Below are 24,872 nucleotides of genomic sequence, written 5' to 3'. Positions count from 1 at the left end.
GTTGCCGAAGGAAGTTTTGGTGCCAAAACCTAAGTTTCTTGAGAAAATGGAAGTGAAAAGACACTGTAAACATGTAACAAGCAGAAACTGGTCTGTCCAAAATGCTACAGAAGCACCTACAGGCGGATTTATACTTGCGGTGTGTCTGTCACTGCAGTTACACCTCCAAACAACCTGATCTCACAGAAATACGTGAAATGATCTCGACGTCTTAACACCGCATTCCGTGATGGCAGCAAGTAACGATTCTGTTTGACAACTCTATAACTGGAGGATCTACCATCCCAAAAACTGTTTTTAGATTACTAGCTAAAATATCTGAAATTAAAAAACATCCTTACTTTTTCTGAACATTGTTCATCTAGGTGCAGTGTATTTACTAGTTCGGCTTTACTAGATATTTGATATATTCAGTAGATATATCTTTTGACAACCCTATTTTACAACTCTATTTTACAAGCCGCAAAAAACTATTGTCCCAAAAAGGCCGTTTCTAGAGTACTAGCTAAAATATATGAAATTAAAAAACATCCTTCCTTTTTCTGAACATTGTTCATCTAGGTGCAGTGTCATTACCAGTTTGGCTTTACTACATATTTAATATATTCAGTAGATGTATCTTTTTATGAATCTCTTTAGAACCCTACTTTGCAAATCAGAAGAACTACAACTATGTTGCTGATATGTATCAAGCTGCATGGTGCGGTCCTAAGGAACTGTGGACTTTAAGGGGGTGGTAAACACATTTGTGTAATCAGATTTTAAATCTCTAATCTCTAAATGGGTGAAAATTAATTTTATCCATATTTTACCCATATCTGACAGCACCCCCAGTTGTTGACTCTACTCACATGATAGTTGAGGTCAAGAGCTCTCTATAACAGTTGGTCCCATGTCTGTACCCCCTTATGTTGCTGAATTATAAGCCTTCAAACATGCACCGAGGTCAAGGTTCAAAGGTCAGTATTTCAAAGCAGGAGCCATGTAGAATCTTCATACTGACATATGTCACTCTCCAGGTTGAGACCTTTCCATTGATGTATTTGGTTTAGCTCTACAACAAAGTTTTGATTTTTTTCATTTTTTGGACACAAGCCATGCCAGGTCTAGTTTTAGAGAGCATTTTCAGAAGGCCCAGTGTATAAAATGAATTTTTTTGTTTGTTTGTTTACTTCTTTTTTACTGTAGATAGTTACTAAAATGAGTCATCCTCAGACAATGCAATACAACTAAGAAGTAAAACCAATAATAACAATAATGAAATAAGCAAAAATAATATTAAAATTATATTGAAATTTTAAAATCTATTTACAGAGTGGAATGGTAGCCTAACAGATAATTTAGACACTATTTATTATTGTATTTACTTTTAGCATGCTCTACTTTTATCTACTGTAGATGTTTTAATTTATTTAATAACTAATTAATTTTATGTTACATTTTGGTATTTTTTGTCATTTGTCATAGTTTAGTTCTTAACTCCAGCGTTTCCTCAGTGGGAGCCGTGTGCACCAGGGGGTGGCCGCTGGTTCTGGCTGTTGTGGCGCTGGTTGGGGTCCACTCTCCCCTGGTGGGGTGGAGGGTTCAGACCATTGCCTTTTGGCGGTGACGCTGGGCTCTTCCCCTGCCTGGGCCGGGATGCAGGTTTCTGCTGGCAGCTGGGTTGCCGGGGGCGGCGGCCGCCTCCCGATGCGGATGGCTCCATGTGATGGTGTTTCCTCTTTGGTTCTTCCGTGCTCAGCCTTATTTTTTTCTTCTTATTTATTTATTTATTTATTTATATATTTATTTTTATTTTTCTTCTATTTTTTTATCACATGGGGATGGGGGTGAGGGAGGTGAGGGGGTCTCTGAGGGATCTGCTGGGGATGGGGGGGCTCTGCTTTTAACATGTAAAGCAATTTGTGCTACATTTTATTGTATGGAAAGTTCTCTATAAATAAAGATTGATTGATTGATTGATTGATTGTTAATAGTAATTGTAATCCCGTCTTCATCCTGTTTATATTGCCATGGTACAAGATTTGATGCACACACACACACACACTTAAAACACAAACACCCACACACACTTTTCTTAATAGAGATAGTGGCGTTTGGATTCAGTTGCGGCAGACGGGCTGCAATTTGAAATGGAATGAAGCCCACAGATGGCAGACAGTACAAAACAGTAGTGGAACGTGCCCCATTCGCCCACAGCACAATGCTCTTAAAGCCCTACGCTATCAAAAGCTGGCAAATACATTTATTTTATTTTATGGCCTTGACATTAACCTGTCATATTGTTGAGTTATCAAGGACACTTTTGTGTTTTTGTGTGTATACAGGAATGTTAAAGATATCATTGAGGAAAACGAGGTTGACGTGACGTTGTTGAATCAGGGAATCCATGTGTCCACCACGACAATGGATCCTAATTGACTTTACATTAGCATTGTTTCTGTGGTACCAGCGCATAATTTCAACCTATTACGTGCTGCCACCACAGAATGCGGTGTTAAGAGGTCGTGGTCATTTCACATATTTCTGTAAGATCAGGTTGCCTCCAAAACACTGGTGGGCAGTGAGGTTTCTGTGAAGTGCCCTAAAGTCTAGATGATTCAATTAAACATGGCTGAATGACACTATTTCACTGACAATGCACTTAAAAAAATGCATCAGTGTCTTAAAAAATGGTGGAAAAGGGCAGATCACTTCAGATCTACCATTCATGAAAAGCTTTACTAACACACTGCTCCTCTTTTTACGATCTAATCTTCACAATATTTCCTTTTCTATTTCTATTTTTTTGTCTTTCTATTTATTTACATAAATGAATAAAACCTTGTCTGCCAATCAAACGTAATTGGCAGATACTTACCTCAGACATCGACTGATATCCTTCTTTCAATCAGAAAAATGACAGGTACTTTGAGGAGTCTCCATCTTATTTTCATGCGTCCTTTCAGGTAATTCATCTATGATGCATCGTTTGTTCAAATGTAGATTCTCAAGACTTATTAGGCCTATCTGCCATGCAAAGTTTTATTTTTTATGTACATATCCATTAAGAAGGGCTTGCATTTGTTGTTTTGAAGGAATTCTTTCTTTGGAAGTCTTGATTAACAATAAAGTTCCTCATCATCATCATTGCTATCCTCATCTTGTTTTCATCTGCCTTCTGCAGCACTTTGGCAAACTTAATTGACGGATACTTTTTAAGTGTGGAGGTAATATGAGTTCAACAATAGTAAGAGGTGCAAGGTGCATCCAAACAGCAGAATCAGTGAATCATTCATGTGTCCTTAGAAAGGATAAGAACCTAATTATGAAGAAGTGCCAGGTGCAGAAATAACAAGCATTTTTTGTCTTTATTATCATCCTGGTGTGGTGCTGCAGCAGCCGCCACCCTCGCAGTGACTCATTGTTGTTTAGCACAGTTGTATAGAAACCTTAAGAAAGCACATTGCTGACTTGTCCACTTGAAATCCCCCCACAGGCGTCTCGCCCCCTGAGCAAGGCCAGATTAAGACAGCAGCACAAGAGACGAACTAATCCTTCAGCACTCCCCCCAACATCCTTCTTGTTTGTCTATGAGACTGCCTTTTTCCAAGCTGCTCTCTCTGCAATTAGCTGATTTCTATCATCACACACACAAACATCTACTCACCCAAGCACCCATTGCATGTACATATTCACGTGCACACTCACAGCAATTAGCTCATCGCAAGGCTTATGCTCCTGCCAGCAGCTTGCTGTCACTGTCACTTTTGCTAAGTTGGAATCTACACTGTCTCATCATCCTTCTTGCTCTCCCTCTCTCGACCCCCATTTTCTTTCAATTAGCTGAGCTACCAGCAGGATCTTTTTCTAGGATTAAGTTATCCAGAGTCTATCCAACCACTCCCCTGCATTCACAATATCTTGGCTCAGTTTAGTCACCACCCTTTGAAGACACAGAGCTTATGTTCTCCAGGTAGAGCAGAGACTGTTGTCACATTCTTTTCCTCTAATAAGCTGCTGGATAGTTTCATATTAGCTTTTTTGGGGAAAAAAATGGAATCTGTTGACACAACCCTGAAACAAATGACGCCAGTATTTGGTTTTTGTGCTGTTTAAGGACACCACTTGAGTGGTACAGATGCAGCAGTTAGTTGAGTACCTTTTCATAGTATTTGATGTCGTACTCCAGGATCACTCCATTGGGCTGGTCAGGTTCATGCCAGAGCAGAGTCACGCTGTTCTGGCTGGTGTTCTCCTGGCGGATGGCTAACACTTCAGAGGGAGCTGTACAATAAACAGGAGAGATTACTGCTTTGTCAGTTAAAGATGTGGTTCCTCAACCACCACCACATATCAAAGGTGATGAGATTACGCTAATGTCCTGATTACACATGAAATACATTCAGACAGATCCTGTTGTGTGAAGGTATCTTATTTATTTATTCAGTTATTCATTTAGTGCATTTACATTTTTTATTTATTTTCCCTTGTTTTTGAATATTTTGTTGTTTAATATACTTTTAGTATCTTGTTATCTGTTATTATTTGTACATGTAGCTCTATTTGCTGTGGTTTAGGTTGCTGTGGACATTTGCTCTTAAGGGAAAATTAATAGCATGATTCAAGACAGAATGCTTAATTATTTATTTTACATTAAGGTGGTTTTGACAGCTACATGAGACTTCATAAACAGACTTCATAAACTCTTTACTAAGTTGAGGTCATTTGGACAGACCCTTTGAGATGCTTGGGGCATGTCTGCTGAATGAAGGACACGCAGCTGTGAAGAGACAGACTCTCGTTAGCTGCTAATCCAGAAGCATACAGTCTATAGCAACACAGCACATCCTCCGGGAGCCAAAGCAGCCAGGAAAACTGAAAGGTCCGTTAGTGACTGCTGTTTAGCTTGTGTTTGTATTACTGCGGTAGGGGTATGCCATATCATCTTGTTCACGATAATATGGGTATAATTGTTAATATAATATGAAAAATTTATATCATGATAGTCACAATATCTCAACTGACATATTGATGTCATCTGCAGGCAACAAGCATGGCTGAAAGCCAAATTATTACTAACTCCACGGTGGTTCCAAGAGGAGCAGCTTCAGTAGTGTAGAATAAACTGTGGTGTCCTGAATGTTTTATGAACAGCCTTGGACTTCTCAGACTCTTTTAGCAACTTACTGCACAGAGGAAACTCATTCAACGACTCCTTTGGCAGCAGCACAGCGTCTCTCCCTCTCCTCTTTTGCTGTGCATACATGGGAGTCGGTCTCGTCAAGTGATTTTGTCATAAATCTTTGGTAATGTAATCTTACATGACCCTAGCGGCTTCACAAAAAACTACATATATGTGAAATGTGCAATGGTTATGGTAACATGACAGCCTGTCTCAGGTTATAGCATGATGATTAGAGGAGAATGTGAACCAAAAAAAACAACTCAAAATCAAAATCATTCAGGATTTTGCTTAAAGAGAAGGACATTGCCTGTTGATTGATATATATATATAGATCCCAGGGTACATTTCTTTTTGTTTTGTATTTGGGAACTGTTTAAATGTGTAATTTGTGGTAGATTTTATTTAGTTGTACTGTTAATATTGTATACAGAATCTGAATCTCACTCTGAGTTACTTTAGTTGTTTAGTTTTTACTGAATATGTAAAGGGAAACTGTTAGGTTGACATGTAAAACTATATCACTTATTTCGTTGCAAATCTATTTTCTTCAAATAATATATATATATTTTTTTACTAATTTGTCATATCATCAAGAATATTCATTCATTCATTCATCTTCTAACCGCTTCATCCTCTTGAGGGTCGCGGGGGGGCTGGAGCCTATCCCAGCTACATTGGGCGAGAGGCAGGGTACACCCTGGACAGGTTGCCAGACTATCGCAGGGCTGACACATAGAGACAAACAACCATTCACACTCACATTCACACCTATGGACAATTTAGAGTTATCAATTAACCTAGTCCCCAATCTGCATGTCTTTGGACTGTGGGAGGAAGCCGGAGTGCCCGGAGAGAACCCACGCTGACACGGGGAGAACATGCAAACTCCACACAGAAGGGCTCCCACGCCCGGGATCGAACCGGCAACCCTCTTGCTGTGAGGCGAGAGTGCTAACCACCACACCACCGTGCCGCCCATCAAGAATATTGTTACCCCAAAAATACTATAAATACAATAATATAGTGTAATATAGAATTATATATATATATTATATATTATAATAGTGATATTATTTAAGGGCCATATCACCCATCCCTAGACTGTGAGAAGTTTATTCATGTACTTATTAGCCTGACAGTATGGAAGCCCATTTCCGCCACTTGATGGAAAAAAAATAAGATCTATTAACTCAAAATACTGAGATACTAAGTCAAAATAATGAGGTACTAAGTCAAAATAATGACTTACTAAGTCAAAATAATGAGATACTAAGTCAAAATAACAATTTACTAAGTCAAAATAATGAGATACTAAGTGACTTACTAAGTCAAAATAATGAGATACTAAGTCAAAATTATGACTTACTAAGTCAAAAATAATGAGATACTAAGTCAAATTAATGACTTACTAAGTCAAAATAATGAGATACTAAGTCAAAATTATGACTTACTAAGTCAAAAATAATGAGATACTAAGTCAAAATAATGACTTGCTAAGTCAAAAATAATGAGATACTAAGTCAAAATGAGATACTAAGTCAAAATAATGACTTACTAAGTCAAAATTATGACTTACTAAGTCAAAAATAATGAGATACTAATTCAAAATAATGAGATACTAAGTCAAAATTATGACTTACTAAGTCAAAAATTATGAGATACTAAGTCAAAATAATGACTTACTAAGTCAAAATTATGACTTGCTAAGTCAAAATAATGAGATACCAAGTCCAATAATGAGGTGAATGAGTACAGTTTCAGCCTTCGACAATCCATACTCTTCATCTCTCAGTCACGATGGATAACATCACTGAGGGATACTGAGGGGTAATAACTCATGTACATCGGATATGCCACACATGATGTGACATATGGGGTATGTTTGGCTACTTAAGTAGTCTACAAATTAAAACATGTAATAAAATAGTGTTGATTTTAAGTGTTCTGTTTGGCTAAGACATAAAGTTAATTATACAACAGTTAGTTCCGACCGAGTAATTTGACTGGACGAGAAGCATTCCCTGAGTACTGATATAGAGTAGCTATAACATCACTCGGACTTGTAACAGTAAAATCACTCTCCTCACAGGTGTTAAAACTATAAACACAACCGTTAATTAACCAACTGCTACACTGACACAAACTGACACTAGCGTTACAACAAGAAGATGGATATTTTCCCCAAAATTACATTTGAATTAAATTATGAGTGGTCGTCAGGAGAGCCAGGAGTCTTCTGTGCAGACCTCCAGGCAGGGGCGTTGTTTCAGCAAAAGCTAAGGTATGGCAATATGACATGACGTCACAGAACTACTGATGATGGAGTTTCAAAAATATGAACTTATATAAAACTTCACTTTGTTCTTTGACCTGTCAGAAGTACATACTATGCTATTGAAAACTGTTTCAAAGGACATGAAGCTGTTTATCACATTCATAATAGCTCATGTCTGCATGTAATGCATGACTTGGTGAGAGCTCTATTGAGCCTTGTATTCCTTTAGCCCTTAGCAGTAATGATTTTATGAGCTTTATTAATGACAAAATTCTAACTATTAGAGGCAAAATTCATGACCTCCTGTCCTCAGATAGTACCTATCTAACCTCAAACACAGCTGTAAGACCTAATATATATTTAGATTTCTTCTCCCCAATTTCTCTTCAAGAATTGACCGCAGTGATTTCTTCATCTAAATCATCAACGTGTCTCTTAGACCCCATCCCAGGTGGACTAGGCTACTTAACCCTATGGGCCCTAGGCATTTTTGGGGTATTTTTACTACCTTTACTTTTAAGCTCATCTCACAGTCATTATAAAGGCTACATACATATGCTATATCTTGTTTTTTTTTTCCAGGACAATCTGGGCTAACCAGATTTGCCATCATTTCATGTCCTTCTATGTGCCTGTATTTTATATTAATTTTTTAATTTTTTATATTAAAAACAAATCCGTGTGACTAAATTCTTACATTTTTACATGTATCTCACCGTAGCAAGTTGGAAAATGACATATTCTGCCATATATGAAGAGGGGAGACTCTGGAATCTGGCAATATAAGAACCATGATGTTGGGACATTCTGTCACTTCACAGTTGTCCAAAACATGTGGTTTGTGCCAGGCGGACATGATTGCCAGTATTTTTTCATTATTGCAAGAAATTCCATTGACTCATTCACAAGTCAAAAATGTGTTTGAAGTCGATCGGATAAAATCTCTAGGACTAGTTCTTTAATTTATGAGCCCTGGAAATGGGCAAAAATGTACAAAAGTGGCACAGGTAAATTCAAAATGGCAGACATCCTGTTGGGTTTGGAGCATGACTCCAAGAGGCTTTTTTGTACGTCTTAGAGTGTTACATCTGGGCGCTCTTAAGCCATCCTGGCACATCAAAGCACAAAAACCACATCAGATAACAGAAAAGGGGGGTCTCTGATGTGTGTGCCACGTTTGGTGAACATCCCTTGCCCCTTAAAAACATGTTCCTATTTTATGGCCAATAAGGCTTTGCCACGGTGACAGTGTTTGATATTGAGTATCATCATGGGATATAGGCCTAGTCAAGATGGCACCACCCAAGTGGCAGCTGGTTACAGTAGTTCCAACCCCCCTTCGTGGATGTGCAGTATGTGGTTCTGAGCAAAGCAGTGGCAAATGTGGCACCTTTCCTGATGTCATAATTAAGAGATCTTATCTCGTAATTATGAGATCTTTTCTCATAATTACGAGATCTTTTCTCGTAATTACGAGATAAGGTGTATAATTTTTTTTATCCAGTGAATGCAATGCGCTTCCATAGAAAATAGTTCTGGGTCACGCAAGTTAGATCAAATGAAAAATCAGAATCAAATTTTAATTGTGGCCCATTTTTTCGATTTGCTATTTTTGAGGTGAGCATAAAATCAAAAATAAGAAAAACAAACCGTTTTTTGTATTTTTGAATTTTATTATTAAACAAATAATGAAAAACAAACCGTTTTTTCATTTTTTGATTTTTGATTTTAGATTGAAAATGGAATGAACGAATGATACACGGACCGGTTTGTTTTTCTTATTTTTGATTTTATGCTCACATCAAAAATAGCAAATCGAAAAATGGGCCACCATTAAAATTTGATTTTGATTTTTCATTTGCTCCAACTTGCGTGACCCGGAACAGAAGCGCATTGTTGGATAAAAAAAAAAAAAAAAGTACAACCTAATGTTACAGCAACTTACAAGCACGCTGTGTCAATAAATCAGCTCAGACACTGTAAGAAATGTAGTATTTAGCCTAATAACAAAATGCTACAGCAGTAATAATGTCAGCTTTAGTCAAATGGCTCTAGCTCTCCCGGTAAATGTCATACACTCTGGACACATTTTCCCTGTATGTTGATATGACAATGGCCGCGTTTCCCAGATCGCTCTTAGCTTAAGAAGATCCTTCACTAAGAAGGAGTTGTAAGATCGAGCTGACCCACACTTAACAGTAGGACTGCCAGTATTACAGCGCCCCTCCAAGTGCCACAACAGTCTGCCAGACCGTCATGTAACTTCAATGTCTGCCCGTGTGCTCAGAAGCACACAAAAATTTCTGAGAAGTTATGATGATTTTCATTTTTTGATTTTTGCTGAACTCCCTTATAAAAATACACTATTTAAAACATGCTTTGTTTGTAGGTGTAAGACAAGTAGCATGAATAATAGGTTTTAAATAAAATAACATTAGGAGCCACTGTTTAATTCAGCACCTATTTTGTAGGTAAATGTGGACTTATTGCAGTAAAAATATACACTCCCCGTGTTATAAATACAGTCCTTGCAGCGCTTGTGCAGCCAAGACTGTATGGCTGCAGCCTGGAGCCTCCTGTCTCATGGCTCCCGTATCATGACCTCTCGTCTGGTGATAAAGAAGCCACGCCCCCCGAGCTTCTAAATTTCAGAATAAAAGCTTGCGCCTGACACTATAGTTGTTTTAAACATAATATTGTATTTTGTAAAGCTCGCGCCTGACACTATAGTTGTCTTAAACATAATATTGTATTTTGTAATGTATTTTAGGAATCCTGGTAGATTTTCCTGGTAGAAAAGTTGTTTTAAACATATGACTGCAGCCTGGAACCTCTCGTCTCATGACTTCTCCTGTGTTAAACATACGACTGCAGCCTGGAACCTCTCGTCTCATGACTTCTCCTGTGTTAAACATGACTGCAGCCTGGAACCTCTCGTCTCATGACCTCTCCTGTGTTAAACATACGACTGCAGCCTGGAACCTCTCGTCTCATGACCTCTCCTGTGTTAAACATACGACTGCAGCCTGGAACCTCTCGTCTCATGACTTCTCCTGTGTTAAACATATGACTGCAGCCTGGAGCCTCTCGTCTCATGACCTCTCCTATTGTATTTTAGGAATCCTGGTTGAAAAGTTGTTTTATACATAGTATAGAATCCTCTTCGATGTACTGTTGCTTTGTGTTGCTTTTACATGTTGTCCTTTCATAAAATCATTTTATTTTTTATGTAAAGCACTTTGAGTTGCATTTTGTCTGAAATGTGCTATACAAATAAACTTGCCTCGCCTTGCCTCAGTGTTATTGTGTGTCTCAGCTTGCAGGCTCTGTAGATATCTGCCTGGCACTGCTGCTTGTCCTGTTCATGTGTTAGTTGACACACACATATGCACACATACTGTACATGCACGCACATTCACACTACAGGATAAGCACTTGTCATAACAATTTCCCTGTGATGTGTGAAAGGAATATATAATACATATATAAAATATATAAAAAAACGAGTCTTTTAAAGAATGCAACTTTTTTTATTTCTTTAGTCAAAACATCCAGACTGCAGCTGGCAGAACTGGCTGCAAAATCCAGGGTGGGGATCCTCAGAATGAATCCCTCGGAGCTCTCCCAACTTCCCACGTCCAACATAACCTGTGGGTATAGCAATAACAAAACAAAAGCATATTCAAGTGCATGGTATTAAGATTTGTTTTTTTGTTGCAGACACAAAGTCATTTACCTAGTAACATTTGAACTTTTGAATTCTGTTAAAAGCACAGTGTGAATACCTGGCATGCAGCTCTTAAATGTGCAGTTGCACTGAGCGCAGTTTTGTACAGAGTACATAACGTTAGGTATTAGCTAAAAAAAAAAAAAAACGGTAAACGCTAACGTTTCTTCAAATAAAGATGTATGTGTTAACCCAAAGGACACGTAGTATCATCTTACGTTTCAAATGCAACGTTACAAACTATCCGGATGGTTAAAATTGTAAAGTTAAGAGTTTAACCGTTTTATTTTTTTAAATGGATAGTAAAAAAAAATGGTCTCTTTGGGTATTTACCTGTAATGCCACTGCCATCTTCTTCTTCTTCTTCTCCTCTCGGTTTGATTTATTGGTGGCAAGAATGTCAAGAAATCGCGAATTTGCATTTTTGACCCTGTAGACTTGCTGTTGTACACGCCCAAGTCATGACACGAGAGGTCATGAGACGAGAGCCATGAGACGAGAGGCTCCAGTCTGCAGCCATACCCGTCCCCAGGGGTTTCAATTCTCTGCTGATAAATGGCGAGTTACACTTATCAGGTAGATTTACAAACTTTCATCGAAGAAAACTGGGATTCATGGATAATCTGCTGTTAAAGTGAATGGGGTGCTTCAGCTTTAGCAGCAGATGTTGGGCTGCAGGTCTTTCACAGACTTTCAAACACACAGCGCAAGAGACTTTTTTTTTACAAGGGTGACGCCAAAGTAAAGCTGCATCCATTTTCTGCTCACCCCAGACACTCTCCTCTCTCGCTGTAGGTAATACAAATCCATCCGTTTTGCCCCAGATGTATGTAAAGTTAGCTAGCCAGATGCAAACAGTTGCAATTTTCTGGTTTACTTTTTTCCTCACGTTATGCCTCTCCTGAAGTCCTCTGACTCCCCCCAGAGAAGGCTCATCTCACACTTTGAAACCCAGAGCTTTTTTTCTCAAGCCCTGCTCGCTTTCTGTGATGTTAGTTAAACCTGCTTTATATGTAACTATATGTTACCTGCTTTCGGGGGGGGGGGGGGGGTCAGGGGGATTGGCGGAGGTTTGGTGCAGTGACAGTGGGGGAATCACTAAAAAGCCCATCTGCTCAGGTGTGCCAGTGCTGTACCTTGTAAATGGCGACTTGCTTGTTCCAGAAAGAGATTCCTATTTCAAACATCATTAGTGTAGACATTTGTCACTTAAACATGTCTGACCAATCGGGAAGCATCCGCCCACTGCAGGATGTTTGTGTCAAAATGATTCATAAAAAAAAAAAAAAAGACTCCAAAACTTTTTTTCACTTCTATCAAAAAAAAAACAAAAACAAAAAAAAAAACAAAAAAAACAAAAACAAAGAAAAAACGCGTTGAAAAGATTTTTTTTGGGTCTCAATTTTATTTTTGCCTTCAAACACTTTTTTTCTTTAATTGAAAATATATTTTTTGATTGAGGTGAATGTTTTTTGGTTGAAAATATTTCTTTTGACTGAAGTGATATTTTTTGGGATTGAATAATAACGACACAAATGTCCTACCCATAATATGGCCCAAACACAAAAAAGATGACTTCAATCAAAAAAAAATATATTCAGTCAAATAATAACTCACTTCAACCAAAAAAAAAAAAATTTCAAGCAAAGAAAAAAAGTGTTCAAATGCAATTTTTTTGGGCCTGAAATACTTTTTTGCATTCAAACACTATTTTTCTTTGATTAAAAATGTTTTTTTTTTTTTTTTATTGAAGTGAAGGTTTTTTGATTGAAAACATATTCTTTGATTGAAGCAACTTTTTGAATAATAAAGACACAAATTTGAGGTGGGTCTGATTAGCCTGTTAGAGGGACATCAATGAAAATAGTAATTTTCTGTTGCCAGTAGATAGTGCTATGACAGTGACTCAAATGTCCTGTGTAGATGTGTATGAGTTTCATACGTGTGAAGTTTTGGAAAGATATGCCCATGTAGAGTCAAGTTACAGCAATGTTTATCATCATGGCGAAATATCAAAATTCGCCACCAGGCCATGGCCACACCCTTTGACAAAAACTTTCACAGTAAAGCATCATCAAGGTCTTATGACTGTGTTGACCAAGTTTGAGGTTGATAAGGTCAACGTTGTAGGAGATGTATATCAAAGTCTAAAACATGACACTTCCTGTTGCTAGTTGGGAATGCTTATTGATTACTAATTGTTGACATAATGTTTAGGATGGGACTGTCATCAATCCTGTGAAGTTTGGGGAAGATGTATGCTGGAGTTATAAACTTCTTGTTTTGTGGCTAGATCCCTAAATTTGACGCTTTGCCACGGTCAAACAGATTGATGAAAATTCAAGCTTGTAATAACTTTTCTTCTTCAAGGTCTTTTGGTGGGACAGACCAATGTTTGAATTTGATTGGATAAAACCTGTAGGACTAGTTCGTTAATTTAGGACCACTGGAAATGGTGAAAAATACACCAAAATTGCACATTAACATGAAAATGGACAACTTCCTGTTGGGTTTAGAGTATGGCTCCAAGAGGCTTTATTTGTACTTCTTGGGCTGTTACATGTGTTTTCCAAGTTTCATACATGTAGGTGAAAGCAGCTTCGGGGGCTGCATTGTCGAAATTTAGTAGGGGGCGCTACTGAGCCAATTTTTGGCATATGAGCATGAGACCTTGAAAATACCGCTTGGCGCTCAGGCCCTAATAATATGATAAAAATTCCTTCAATTTCAATAGGGTCCTCACACCGTGTAGTGCTCGGGCCCTAATAATTCCTTCAGTTTCAAGAGGGTCCTCGCAGCATGGGTGCTCGGGCCCTAATAATAAAACAGGACAAAACCAAAAGGGTTTCAGCCCTTCAGGCTTGAACCCCTAATGATTAAAGTTGCAAGCAGCGATGAATGAGCCCTCGCACCTCTGTACTACTCAGGTTCTGGCAGTACTCTGGCTGACGTGGCATTTCATTTCTGTCAAAGTCAGACACTGCACGCAGGATTGAGATGGCATATAATTCATAAAGTGTGGGCGCTGGAATGACCTATTTCAAATTTTGTACCATGTCCTTTTTCCTTGAGAGAGCACTGGAGAATGCATCAATAATTTGTCATGTTTTTCTACATCAAATATAGACCACACCATGTAAATTTCAGGTAAATAAGTGTCTGAAAAGATGTACTTCCTGTTGCCCGTAGTTGGCGCTATGTCTATGACTGAAAATTGTGTGAAAATTGATGTGTCCAGGGTGGGACTATATTCAAACATGTGAAGTGTGGTGCAGATTGGACCATTTACTCCATAGTTAAAGCAATTTCGTGTTTCATGGTGAGACATCAAAACCTGATGCCACGTCACAGCAACACCATTCAATCCTAATCTTGGAGAATGCACTGATGATACATCTTGATACAAAACCTATGCCCTTGGAAGGCCCCCACCCACAGTAGGAGGCTGACAAACTGGAGCAGTGAACAATACCAACACTAGATCAGCTTTGAACCTGCTGACTCTTAGGACAGGTAAGCTGCCATGAAGGATGCACCAGCAACTGCAAGTCCTGCTCTCTTTTTGCATCATACTGTCACACAAGCTAGCTGTTTGATGCTCTCCAGATTCAGCAGATGAGGGGCATGGTGCTGAGGGATGTGGGGAAACAGACTGTGGGATGGACAGCAATCATCTCTGAGAGTTATACCATTTAAAAAGTAGTTATAGACCCTTTTAGGGTCAGCTTCACAATGACGTCATTTTATTAGCTAGAGGCAAAATGCAACTTGCCACTACAGGGCTGTAGGCTGCATAGGAGTCTTAAACTGTCATCTTGTTGTGTTACTGGGAACCAGAGTAAAAGGAGTCATGGCTCAAAATCCATATTGTATCGCATACCTGCCGTCATGGACTGTCAACAAAAATGAAAACTATTATGGTTAAATGTGATAAGATGAAAGGACCTAAAAAATGCCTGCGTATGCAGCACACACTTCATATCAGGTTAGGGTAAAAGTATTTCCTTTTGTAAGGTTGAATAACTTGCTGTGTATTCAGGGTTATCAAGTCCACCTAATCAGAAATTGGTGAGGTATTAAGAGGAAAATTGGATTTCTCTGTAACTCTAAATTTTTGGTGCATTAGCTAACATTAGCTTTGATAACAAACTGGAGGAAACCTTTCAAGTGTCATCCTCCTTTGTGAGATTGGCATAGTAATCAACTGCAAAGCCGGCCATCCCACTTCAAGCAATCCCTGCAAATCATCCATCCACAGAGTGACAGAATACAGGACGTAAATTCAGTCTGATGCTCTACACTAAAATGAGAGCCCTGTTGGTTGAAGAAATGGAATGTTATATTTCTACATTAATTGACAAACAGTGAAGTTAATCACACATTCACTCCACTCAGCACTCTGCTGCTCCATCTCCCCAGACAGAGTGCCCAGAGTATGCTCTGCGAGACTGCGGTGCTCTGGATAACTGAATGGTAAATTCCGATAGCACTACAAATTTACAAACAGTCCAGTTATTGCCAGAGTGCACTCCGGCACTTGGAATGAATATCTCAAAATTCACCACTCACATCATCTTCCTCCATTGTCTAAAAAAGCCAACAGCTTGTTGGCTAGTTGCAAGCCAATAGCTAGCGCTAGCTAATGTCTGGGGGGAATTGTTTTGCCTTCAGCTAAGCCTCACCCACCAGAAAAAGTTTCATTGTTTTCTAATAGTAAAAGGGTCTCTACTACTGGAACACTGCTAAGAAAACAGTTAAATCTGCAGTAACAATTTTTTGGGGGCAGTCGGGGGCAAATTGTGAACACAACATTGACAAAATATCACCTTTTAATTCGATATGGACTAAGTCATAAGCAAACAGATGCTTCTGGCCAGCTGGCAAGTGTAAATCCAATATGTCTCTTTTAGCTCTGTTTTGGTATCCACCAACTCCTGAAGGAAATATGTGGCTCTTTAGCTGCCACCAGCCACTACATTCGCCAGCTAATCTCCAGCTGTAACTTGTTTGGTGCTGAACAGGTAGTGTAGAGTGAGTTTTTAGAGCTTTTTCTCTGAAAAAATCTGCTGCTGTGGTTGTATTTCCAGAAACAGTGGAAACAGAAGCAGAGTCAGGACAAATTATTTTATGGGCTACAAGTTCCATAAAGGACTTGCATATGCCATGCACCAAAGCCTTTATAGCGTTAATTGTATGTCATTGTTCCGAACCCTACCTGCCTGGTTTGTTGTGATATTGACCAAGGCATAAGGGGATGGCTCGCTGCTCAGGTGCGTCACTGCATTTGTGGCCAGAAGGCGGAAGGAGTAGTTGGTGTGAGCCACCAGATTGAGCACTGTCACCCAGGGCTCCATCAACCCGCTTTGGCGGGGAACGAATCGGACTGCTGCACTACCCAAACGTTCCACCGTCCCTCCGACTCCGACACTCGTCCCTCCGCCTGTCTTCCCTCCACCAGAACCTCCTGGAGAGGATGAGCAGTCCTCACAAGGCCCTCCTGAGCATTTCAGACACAACACACTGTACTGCAGGTCACTGCGACCTCCAGTATCCAGAGGGCGATCCCACTCTAAATTCACAGACGTCCCATTGACTGAGGAAATGACATTCACTGGAGCAGATGGAGGGCCTGAAGAAGAGGAAGGTGGATTTGTGAGTTGATTCACAGGTTTGGTCACTGTCTAAAAAAGTAAATTTGATTTTTGAGGCATAGATAAGTTTGGCACATTCCGTAGTTTCTATGTGTTGTGGGTGTATACGAGTGTGTGCATATGTCTTTGCACTACTTGGAGATGCTCTTGCTTGTGGAGCTGGGTGATCTTGTGTGTTTGTGCTTACGGGAGCATGGAGCTGCTGGCGGGTCATCTGCCGCTCGATAGTAGTTGGAGTCGCAGGGGCAGGAGAGGGCGGCTCTGGTCTCTGAGTGGCTGTGTTGAGGACATTTACCACACAGGCCATCGCCTGCCACCGGCTTATAGAAACCCACCTCACAGGCTGCAGAGAGAGAGAGAGAGAGAGAGAGAGAGAGAGACAGACAGACAGACAGAGAGAGAGAGAGAGAGAGAGAGAGAGAGAAAATAGAGTAAATAGAGACTTTGCAGGGAAGGGCTCTGCACTCCCATAATAACTCAGACCATGATAAAATTGAGACAGAGTGCAGCCAGAAAGGCATGAATCACACTGCTATAGCAAGCTGTGCATATCAACTCTGCTTCAACTTTTTCAAAACTGTGTCATCTCCTCCAAAGCCTTCATTTTAGTACATAACCCCCTCCTCGCCCCACTCCTCCACATCTTTGTATAATTACAGGCCTTGTAACCGTAGAGACCGTGGAGCAGGGGAGATGAAAGTCATACTTCTCTCTGCTCAGATTTGGGCTGAAAAGGCTCTGCACTGTTGATACTCCCAGTGAGACCCTCAAAATCCAGACCGTGTTTCAACCTCATTCAGCTCCTCTGATACATATTCACTTTTAACTCTGCACTGATTAATAATGTAGGGGGTTCTGATAAATATATTCTCTTTCCAGGCGGTTAATAGGCTTCTGCTATGGTAAATGGGGCAGGGGTAAACCACGGATACACTCTGAAAGCAGTAGCAGACACCGTCATGCTCATGTTTGCTCTTCCTCACAGGGTAATTTATGTTTCCCCAGAATGCTGAGTGTTAGTTTACAGATGCAGTGTTTTCCTAACCTCTCCTTGTTAACTTTATAGAGGGCCATTTTAGGTGCTTAGACTTCAAAGGTGCTGAAAGAGCCATGAAATTGGATAACCAACATGAGTGAAACTATAACAAAGTGAATAGTTAAAATGTATTCTGGATTACTGACTGAGACATTTTTAGAAAAAGGGAGGAAAAAGAATGAAACCCTCTCATGCTTGTACCTGAAAAGTACACATACAAATTGTAACCATGGCTGTACAGAAACACACAGACACACACTGTGGATGTGCAATGTCACCATATGATTAGATTTTTAATGATTTTCACAGTTTCAGTTTTTCATAGCAATTTTAGGTAGTTGTTCATTGGAACACCCTGTAATTATTACCCTGATGAAGCTTTTTGTTTTTCAGGAAAAAATCTGACCATTTAAACTGTAAAGTGCGTGAAGGTTCATTTTACCCATTACTGAATGGAGAAGTTGCTCCTCCATCCACCTGAACCGCTCATGGGCTTCAATAGGTGGATTATGAGACAATGGGCCCTTGGGCCCCACTACCTCTCCTACGTAGGAGCAAGACACAGACTTTGTGGTTTTGTATTTGTTTGTAGATATTATGCATTGTTCTTTGGTTTGTTGTCTCTTTTATATTTTTGTGTATTTTTATTTTTTGCATGTTTTGTGTCTCTGCCATTTTCTGTCTTACTGATGTAATTTTGTTCTGTTTTTGGTTGTTTTGTATCTTTTTGGGCTGTTTTGTGTCTCTTTGGAGCCACTTTGTATCTCTTTGTTGTTGTTTTCTGCCTCCTTGTGGTGGTTTTGTGTCTCTTTGTAGTTGTTATAGTTTTGTGTCTCTTCGTGTCATCTGTGTCTTCTTCAGGTAATTTTGTGTCTGTCTTGTGTCTCTTTGCGGTCATTTTGTGTCTCCTTGAGGTTATTTGTGTCTCTTTGTAGTCATTAGGTATCTCTTCGTGTTTTGTCACATTGTCACATTTTGTATCTTAGTGAGGTATTTTTGTGGGGGGGTTTTTTTTGGTTGTTTTGTGTCTTCTTGAAGTTGTTTTATGTCTCATATTTGTTTTTGTCCCTCTTGGCATTTGTGTCTTACTGAGGTAATTTTTTGTCTTTTTGGCTGTTTTGTGTCTCTTTGTAGTTGTTATAAATCTCTTTATGGTTGTTTTGTGACTTTTTGTGTCATTTTGTGTTTTCCTGAGGCAATTCTGTGTCTGTTTTGGTTGTTTTGTGTCTCTTTGTGGTTTTGTGTCTCTTTGTGTAATTGTGTGTCTTACTGGGGTAATTCTATGTCTTTTTGTTTTCGTGCCCCTTTGTAGTCATCATGTATCACTTTGTGGTTTTTTGTCTCTTTCACTCATTTTATATTTTACTTGGATAATTTTGTGTCTGTTTTATGTCTTCTTGTGGTTATTTTGTGTCTCCTACTGTCATTTCACATCCCACTGAGATAATTTTGTGTTTATTTTGGCTCTGTCTTTTTGTGGTTTGTGGTCATTTCAGTCTCCCCCTGATCTGTGCATGTTTACTTAAGTGCCATTTTGCAAGTGAAGGCCAGGGGGCTACCCTGACACTTTGGGCCCCTGGGCTGTGCCCAGTAAACCCATTCAGTAATCTATCCATTCAGGCTTCCCACCTGCAAACACCACCAGTTATGTTTACTGTAGTGACCAGCGACCCTGGTGTATAGAACTGTATAAAGCTGAAATAGAAATGAAAATGGAAAAGAAAGATAAACAGTGTGGGTGGCTAAAAACACTGCATTCTTTGCCTCCAAAATTAAAAATTCATTGGATGCTGTGGGGAAAAAGCAAAGGAAAAAAACTCTAATCTACTGCACAATCTGGCAAACCATAATTTATAATGTCAGAAGAGGCAAAAAAAAAAAAAGGACTTAACCGCAATGCACAAGTTGAAGTAGCTGATGGGTTTGTATTTCACTGGAGTTGCAACCAGTACAATTTCAGGTGACAAATAGAAGTCATTGATTCATTGATAAACTTCTTTTGGTCAAACATCCCTGTCACAATTTTTCTTTGGGATGTGACACAACTAGAAGCCGCCAACTTACAAATATAAAGCCACAACAGGGGTTGAGATGGGCTTTGGTCAATTGTCATCTGTTTTGTATGTTAAAGTATATCTGTTCCTTCTGTGATCAACTACAAATAACAATGTGTTCAACAAATAACAACTGCAAATACCATTGCATACTTAATGTATAGGCTATTTATGCAACACATGCTCACTCTGACCTCATCACATGTCGACTTTTGGTCATGGATTGCAGCCTGTTACATGCATTTTCTCTTTTCAAAATACACTTCTGTTTTCACAGCAAATATAGTTTGCATACAGTCTCTTTCAAAATAAACACACTGGGCTCTAGTTTCGCAGACCAGGCATGGCGAAGGCGCAGCGCACCTGTGCTTCGCCAACTGGGTGTGGCCAGGCGGACTTTGTAAGTTTGGCACACCGTGCGCCTTGGCGCAGCTACTCCTCTATCCCACCTCCGTCCCTCCTACCGGCGCAAGTCGGAAAGAGGGAGGAGAGAAGGCATGGAGTGGGTTTTACACACATCACACCAATCAAATGAGCCCCTCTCCTCACCCTTAAATGCGCCACGCGAAGGTGTAATGAGTGTTTACTCAATTCACCATGGCAGAAGAGAGCAGCAGCGTCAGACGGCCAAACTTCTCCCAGGAGGAAACTGATGTTTTGGTCTGGGAGGTCCAAGCTCACAGTGTCCGAATATACGGAACTGCGAGCAGACCTCCACGGGCTGATGATGCAAAGGTAGCCTGGGAGGAGGTCACCACAATTGTAAATCAATGTTGCGTTTCTCTCGTGCGTGCGCGCGCTCTCTCTTTCTCCCTCACAGTCTCACTCTGTTTCTTTTCTTTTGACTTTTCTAAGATGACAGATGCTGAATATATACTCCCTATCTGATGCTGTGGCTGTTTGTGGTTGGCTGAGAGGGATGTGAACTCATTATTTTGAAGCTGTGTTGATCAAATCAGGTTGGGTTTCCATTACGCGTGCCAAACATGCCAAACGGTGCCAATCCCCTTTGATCTGACATCAGATGAAAGGGGACAGTTGATATAGAGATACATTTATGTGCTGATTGCAGATAGTTGCATTGAATAGTGTTTTTTTTTGGGCTATTTATTGCATCATTAATGTGCCTGATATTCTGGAAACCTGCCTGTGAAGTTTTGGTGACACGTGTGTGCGCGCTGTCCGCCGGTCAGCCAAACTTCGGCTTACACCGGCTGCGCTCCGCCTGCGCTGACAGTAGACCTGGTTTCAGTTGGCGAGCTTTTAGCGCACCTTCGGCGAAGCCTTTTGGCACGAAACTGTCACTGCGCCAAGCTAGATCTGTCGACACCTCCCTCTGCTGCGCCGCCACACCCATCTCAGTGCACCTTGGTCTGCCAAACTACCAAATTGAGAGCGCCTCGGGTTGCGCTGCTCGAAACTAGCTCTGCGCGGGGTTCGCCACCCTGCGCCGGGAAAGAGCCCACTATGTTAGTACAGCACTGCAAATTTTTTTCCTACAGTCAGTGTCAGTGTCTGATGCTGGAAGTCACTGACCAAGCACTGGTATGCGACAACTTCAAAGTGAGACCAGACTGATTTATCCAACCCTAAAATTGTTTAGGTTACATTGTATTGCACCTTCTCAAACCTCTACAAGAGTCTCTTTTAAGATAATTACTTGGACCTTTTAGAATTTTTTTTATGGTCACTCTAGAGAACTGACTTTCACTATACAGATTGTTTTATATAGACGGTTTGTTAAACAAACATTCCTGTGTAGACAGTGGAAAGTTTATAGTCATTAACTGACATCTGAGTTAGTGATTTGACATTGAAGTGTTTAGAGCCAGTTATGGTTCCAATACAAGGGTGTAAAAAAAATGGATGGTCATTTTTTTTTTTAAATCCTACTTTTCATTTGTGATAATGATTACGACTTTTATGCAACACTGCATGTACAACAGCCCCCCCTCTCCACACATCCCTCCACGACTTGGGGTCTGCCCATTGGTCCGACATCCTATTGTTCTGACCATATTAAACCCATTGTTCCGAAGTCCCTTGTTCCAAAATCATCATGATGCCCTGTGGTTAAGGTCACCATCAAGGTACAAATACGCCCGCCGGGAGCCATTCAGCAACGCGGAGAGCTCCCCACAGAACCCGGACCCCAGAGTTAATAACAGGAGGTTATGGTGTTTCATTCTCTTCTCTCTATGACACTTGTATCTTGACCAGTAGCCTACTTTTGTTGCGTTGCTGATCCTCTATGGTACACAAATACAGTATAGCCTAGTATAATCACATATCGGAACAACGGGATGTCGGACTAATGAGAGGTCGGAACAATGCTACAGCACCCACGACTTATGGTTGTCAGCTTCACTTCTCCCAGCCTGTCCTGTCTGCTGTCAATATGTGGTTTTAGTAAGAATGAGAAAAACATGTAGATGTGGACAGAGAAGGAGATGTAGAGAGACACTATGCTCCTTGTTGTGTGTTTGTCCTATGAATGCTCTCACTCCTCATACAACCCCAACAGTGCATCAATTAGTGGGCCTACATTATCAGTGTTACAAAAGACCAACGTAAGATTTCTGTGAGAAAGTAAGGACAATGAAAGGCTGCAAAGTTTAAACACACACAGACACACACACCACATTTTATCCAACTCTTTTACTTACTGACAAAGATTAAATTTACTTTAATTTCACAGATAAGAAAAAAATAAATTGTGAAGACAATGAAGCCCCCATACAATGGCATTTTAAGTCTTGTGTGTGATTTATCCTGTGTGTAGAGGCAAACTGTGCTAACTGCAAGGCTAATTTATGCAATGTAAAATGGCATAGGCTTGTGCTAATAACATTAGCATTTTGTCTTTGGGGGACAACATGTCCAGTATAAGATTATTGTTTTGTCTGTGAGCCTTGTAAGTTGTAATGGAGCTGAAATTTGTGATGTTACCTTTGTTAAATTTTTCTGTTGCTCCTGGATTCATATAAGGAAATTTCTGCTAGTCACTATATAGGCTAATTATACAGAGTAAAATGCCATAGGCTTTTGCTGATAACATTAGCATGTTATATTTGTGGAGAAAACCTGTCTAGTATAAGACTTTTGTCTTGTCTGTGAACCTTGTGGGTTATTGTGAAGCCGATTTATGTACTCGTGTTTGAAATTGTAGCTATCAAGCCATGTTTCATATGTTTTAGGCGTGTTAATCAGACTTTACAGCACTTCACAGAAGCCCCACCATTCACTGGTGTTATGGAGGTTTAACTGGAGAGGGTTAGGGTATAAATGCTCACAACAGCAAAGGCCTTGTGTGTTGGCTCTGCAGAGCACAACAATAAATTCACCTTTAGATGTCCTTTAGCATTATTACTCACTGCTAATAGCAGCTGTTGGGGGCTAGCTAGTTAAATCTGAGAGAGCGGAGCAACATAAGACATAGTTTCCAGATCAACAAAAGTGTCTTTGAACACAACAGACATTTTATATTCTAAATCATACAGTTTCTTGGCAATTTCATCAGTTCCCTCCCAAGTTATTCCACGCTCAGTTTACTCTTTCAGATGACATAAGCTGTATCTATTTGAATTTAGGTTTTGATTTCTGAACATGCATACATGGAACACACACATGGTTAGAATTAGTTTGACATCTTCTCTTTAAAATTCTGGACTTTCTCCACAAGTTGTACAGATTTTCTTTTGGCTGCGTTTGGTGATTAGAGTCCTATGTAACTTAAACCTCAGTTCAGACAGACAACTCACATTTCAATGTGTATTTCAACAGTAGAACATAGTTAGAGTTTGGTGTCTGGACTCCGGCTTCATCATGTCCCGCAGATATTTTCTCCCCTAGCCGGAGCCTGGGGTAGGTGGAGGTGGGGCTGAAAGAGGGAGTGGTGGTGCAGGGCAGCAGCGGCATAGACAATGCAAAGGGGGAGCTGGGAAGATTTTGCAGCTTAAATATTTTTCAAATTTAGAGGGTGTATTTGTAGATGACATATGGGGAGTGACGTATGTGTGTATGAATCAGTGCAGCTCCAGTTGACTGCCTGAACTAGCTCGCAGGCGTTGCTCCATTTGTGGTGAGCAGAGTTGGGTATAACGTTAGAGTACTTTGCAGTAACGAGTAACCTAACGCATTAGTTTGCTGTTTGAGTAATCAAATACTTAAGTACATTTTCAAACAAGACATCAGTTACTTCTGTTACTTTTAGAACGCTGGTCCTTCAGCTCCGAAACAGCAACGGCTGTCGTTTGGTTCTAATAACGGAGATAACGTTAAACCTATCAGCCTGAAAGAAGCCACGGACATTGTGGCTCGCTACGTGGTCGGAGAAATGCTGCCATTGTCTACGGTGGAGTCTAAATAGGTGGAGGACTCACTGACAGACATATTTCAGACTCAGGACTTGCAATATGCCTGGTACACGCTACATGCTGGTACTCACCAATTACCCCGGTCGTCTTTCACGGCGTGTGTGATGTCATCGGGTTATTCTTGTCCTATTTTTATTATTTTCACTATTATTTGAGTCACTGTGTCTGTTCATGTGCCAGCCGGCATGTTGTTGTAGTCACCTAAAAGCATCAGCGTGAACTATCAAGCTACTGTATCTTCCACAGTAAGTTCTGAAAAATGTTTCAGAATAAAAGCCTATTTAGAAAATGGAGGGATTCTCTCAGCTGAGGTTATAAGGGGTTTTTAATTTGAAACAAGTGTTGAGTTTGAAATGACAGTGCAATATGTTAACTTTACAAAGACAACGGAGCAGATAAAAAGGAAATATATAAACACACAGAGGGATTAATAAATAACGGACCATCTATAATGTAGTTTGTTTCAAATGAAGCTGGGAGCCTCTGCAGCTGTGGTGAGTAAAAGCCCCGCTGCTATTTGTTAATGTTATTACTTTATGTCCGACCATGAGGATGTACCATTGTTTGCTAGCTTGATGCTAATGAC

At 40.0% G+C, this 24,872-nt stretch overlaps 1 protein-coding gene across 3 annotated transcripts in view; it reads right to left on the bottom strand.

Moving 5' to 3' along the window:
* The window catches only part of epha8 (eph receptor A8), a 391,056-nt gene that overhangs the window by 80,203 nt on the left and 285,981 nt on the right, over positions 1-24,872 (bottom strand). For all 3 annotated transcript variants that reach the window (XM_049570869.1, XM_049570874.1, XM_049570881.1), the window contains 3 exons: positions 17,008-17,163; positions 16,385-16,798; positions 4,142-4,266 (listed from right to left, as the gene is read on the bottom strand). In XM_049570869.1, the coding sequence (XP_049426826.1) occupies positions 4,142-4,266; positions 16,385-16,798; positions 17,008-17,163 (695 nt within the window). The remainder of the gene's footprint in view (positions 1-4,141; positions 4,267-16,384; positions 16,799-17,007; positions 17,164-24,872) is intronic.

This window comes from Epinephelus fuscoguttatus, linkage group LG1 (genome assembly GCF_011397635.1).
Source record: "Epinephelus fuscoguttatus linkage group LG1, E.fuscoguttatus.final_Chr_v1".
Lineage (NCBI taxonomy): Eukaryota > Metazoa > Chordata > Actinopteri > Perciformes > Serranidae > Epinephelus > Epinephelus fuscoguttatus.
The sequence above is the reverse complement of the archived record's forward strand: the minus strand, read 5'-3'. Positions and strand labels throughout refer to the sequence as shown.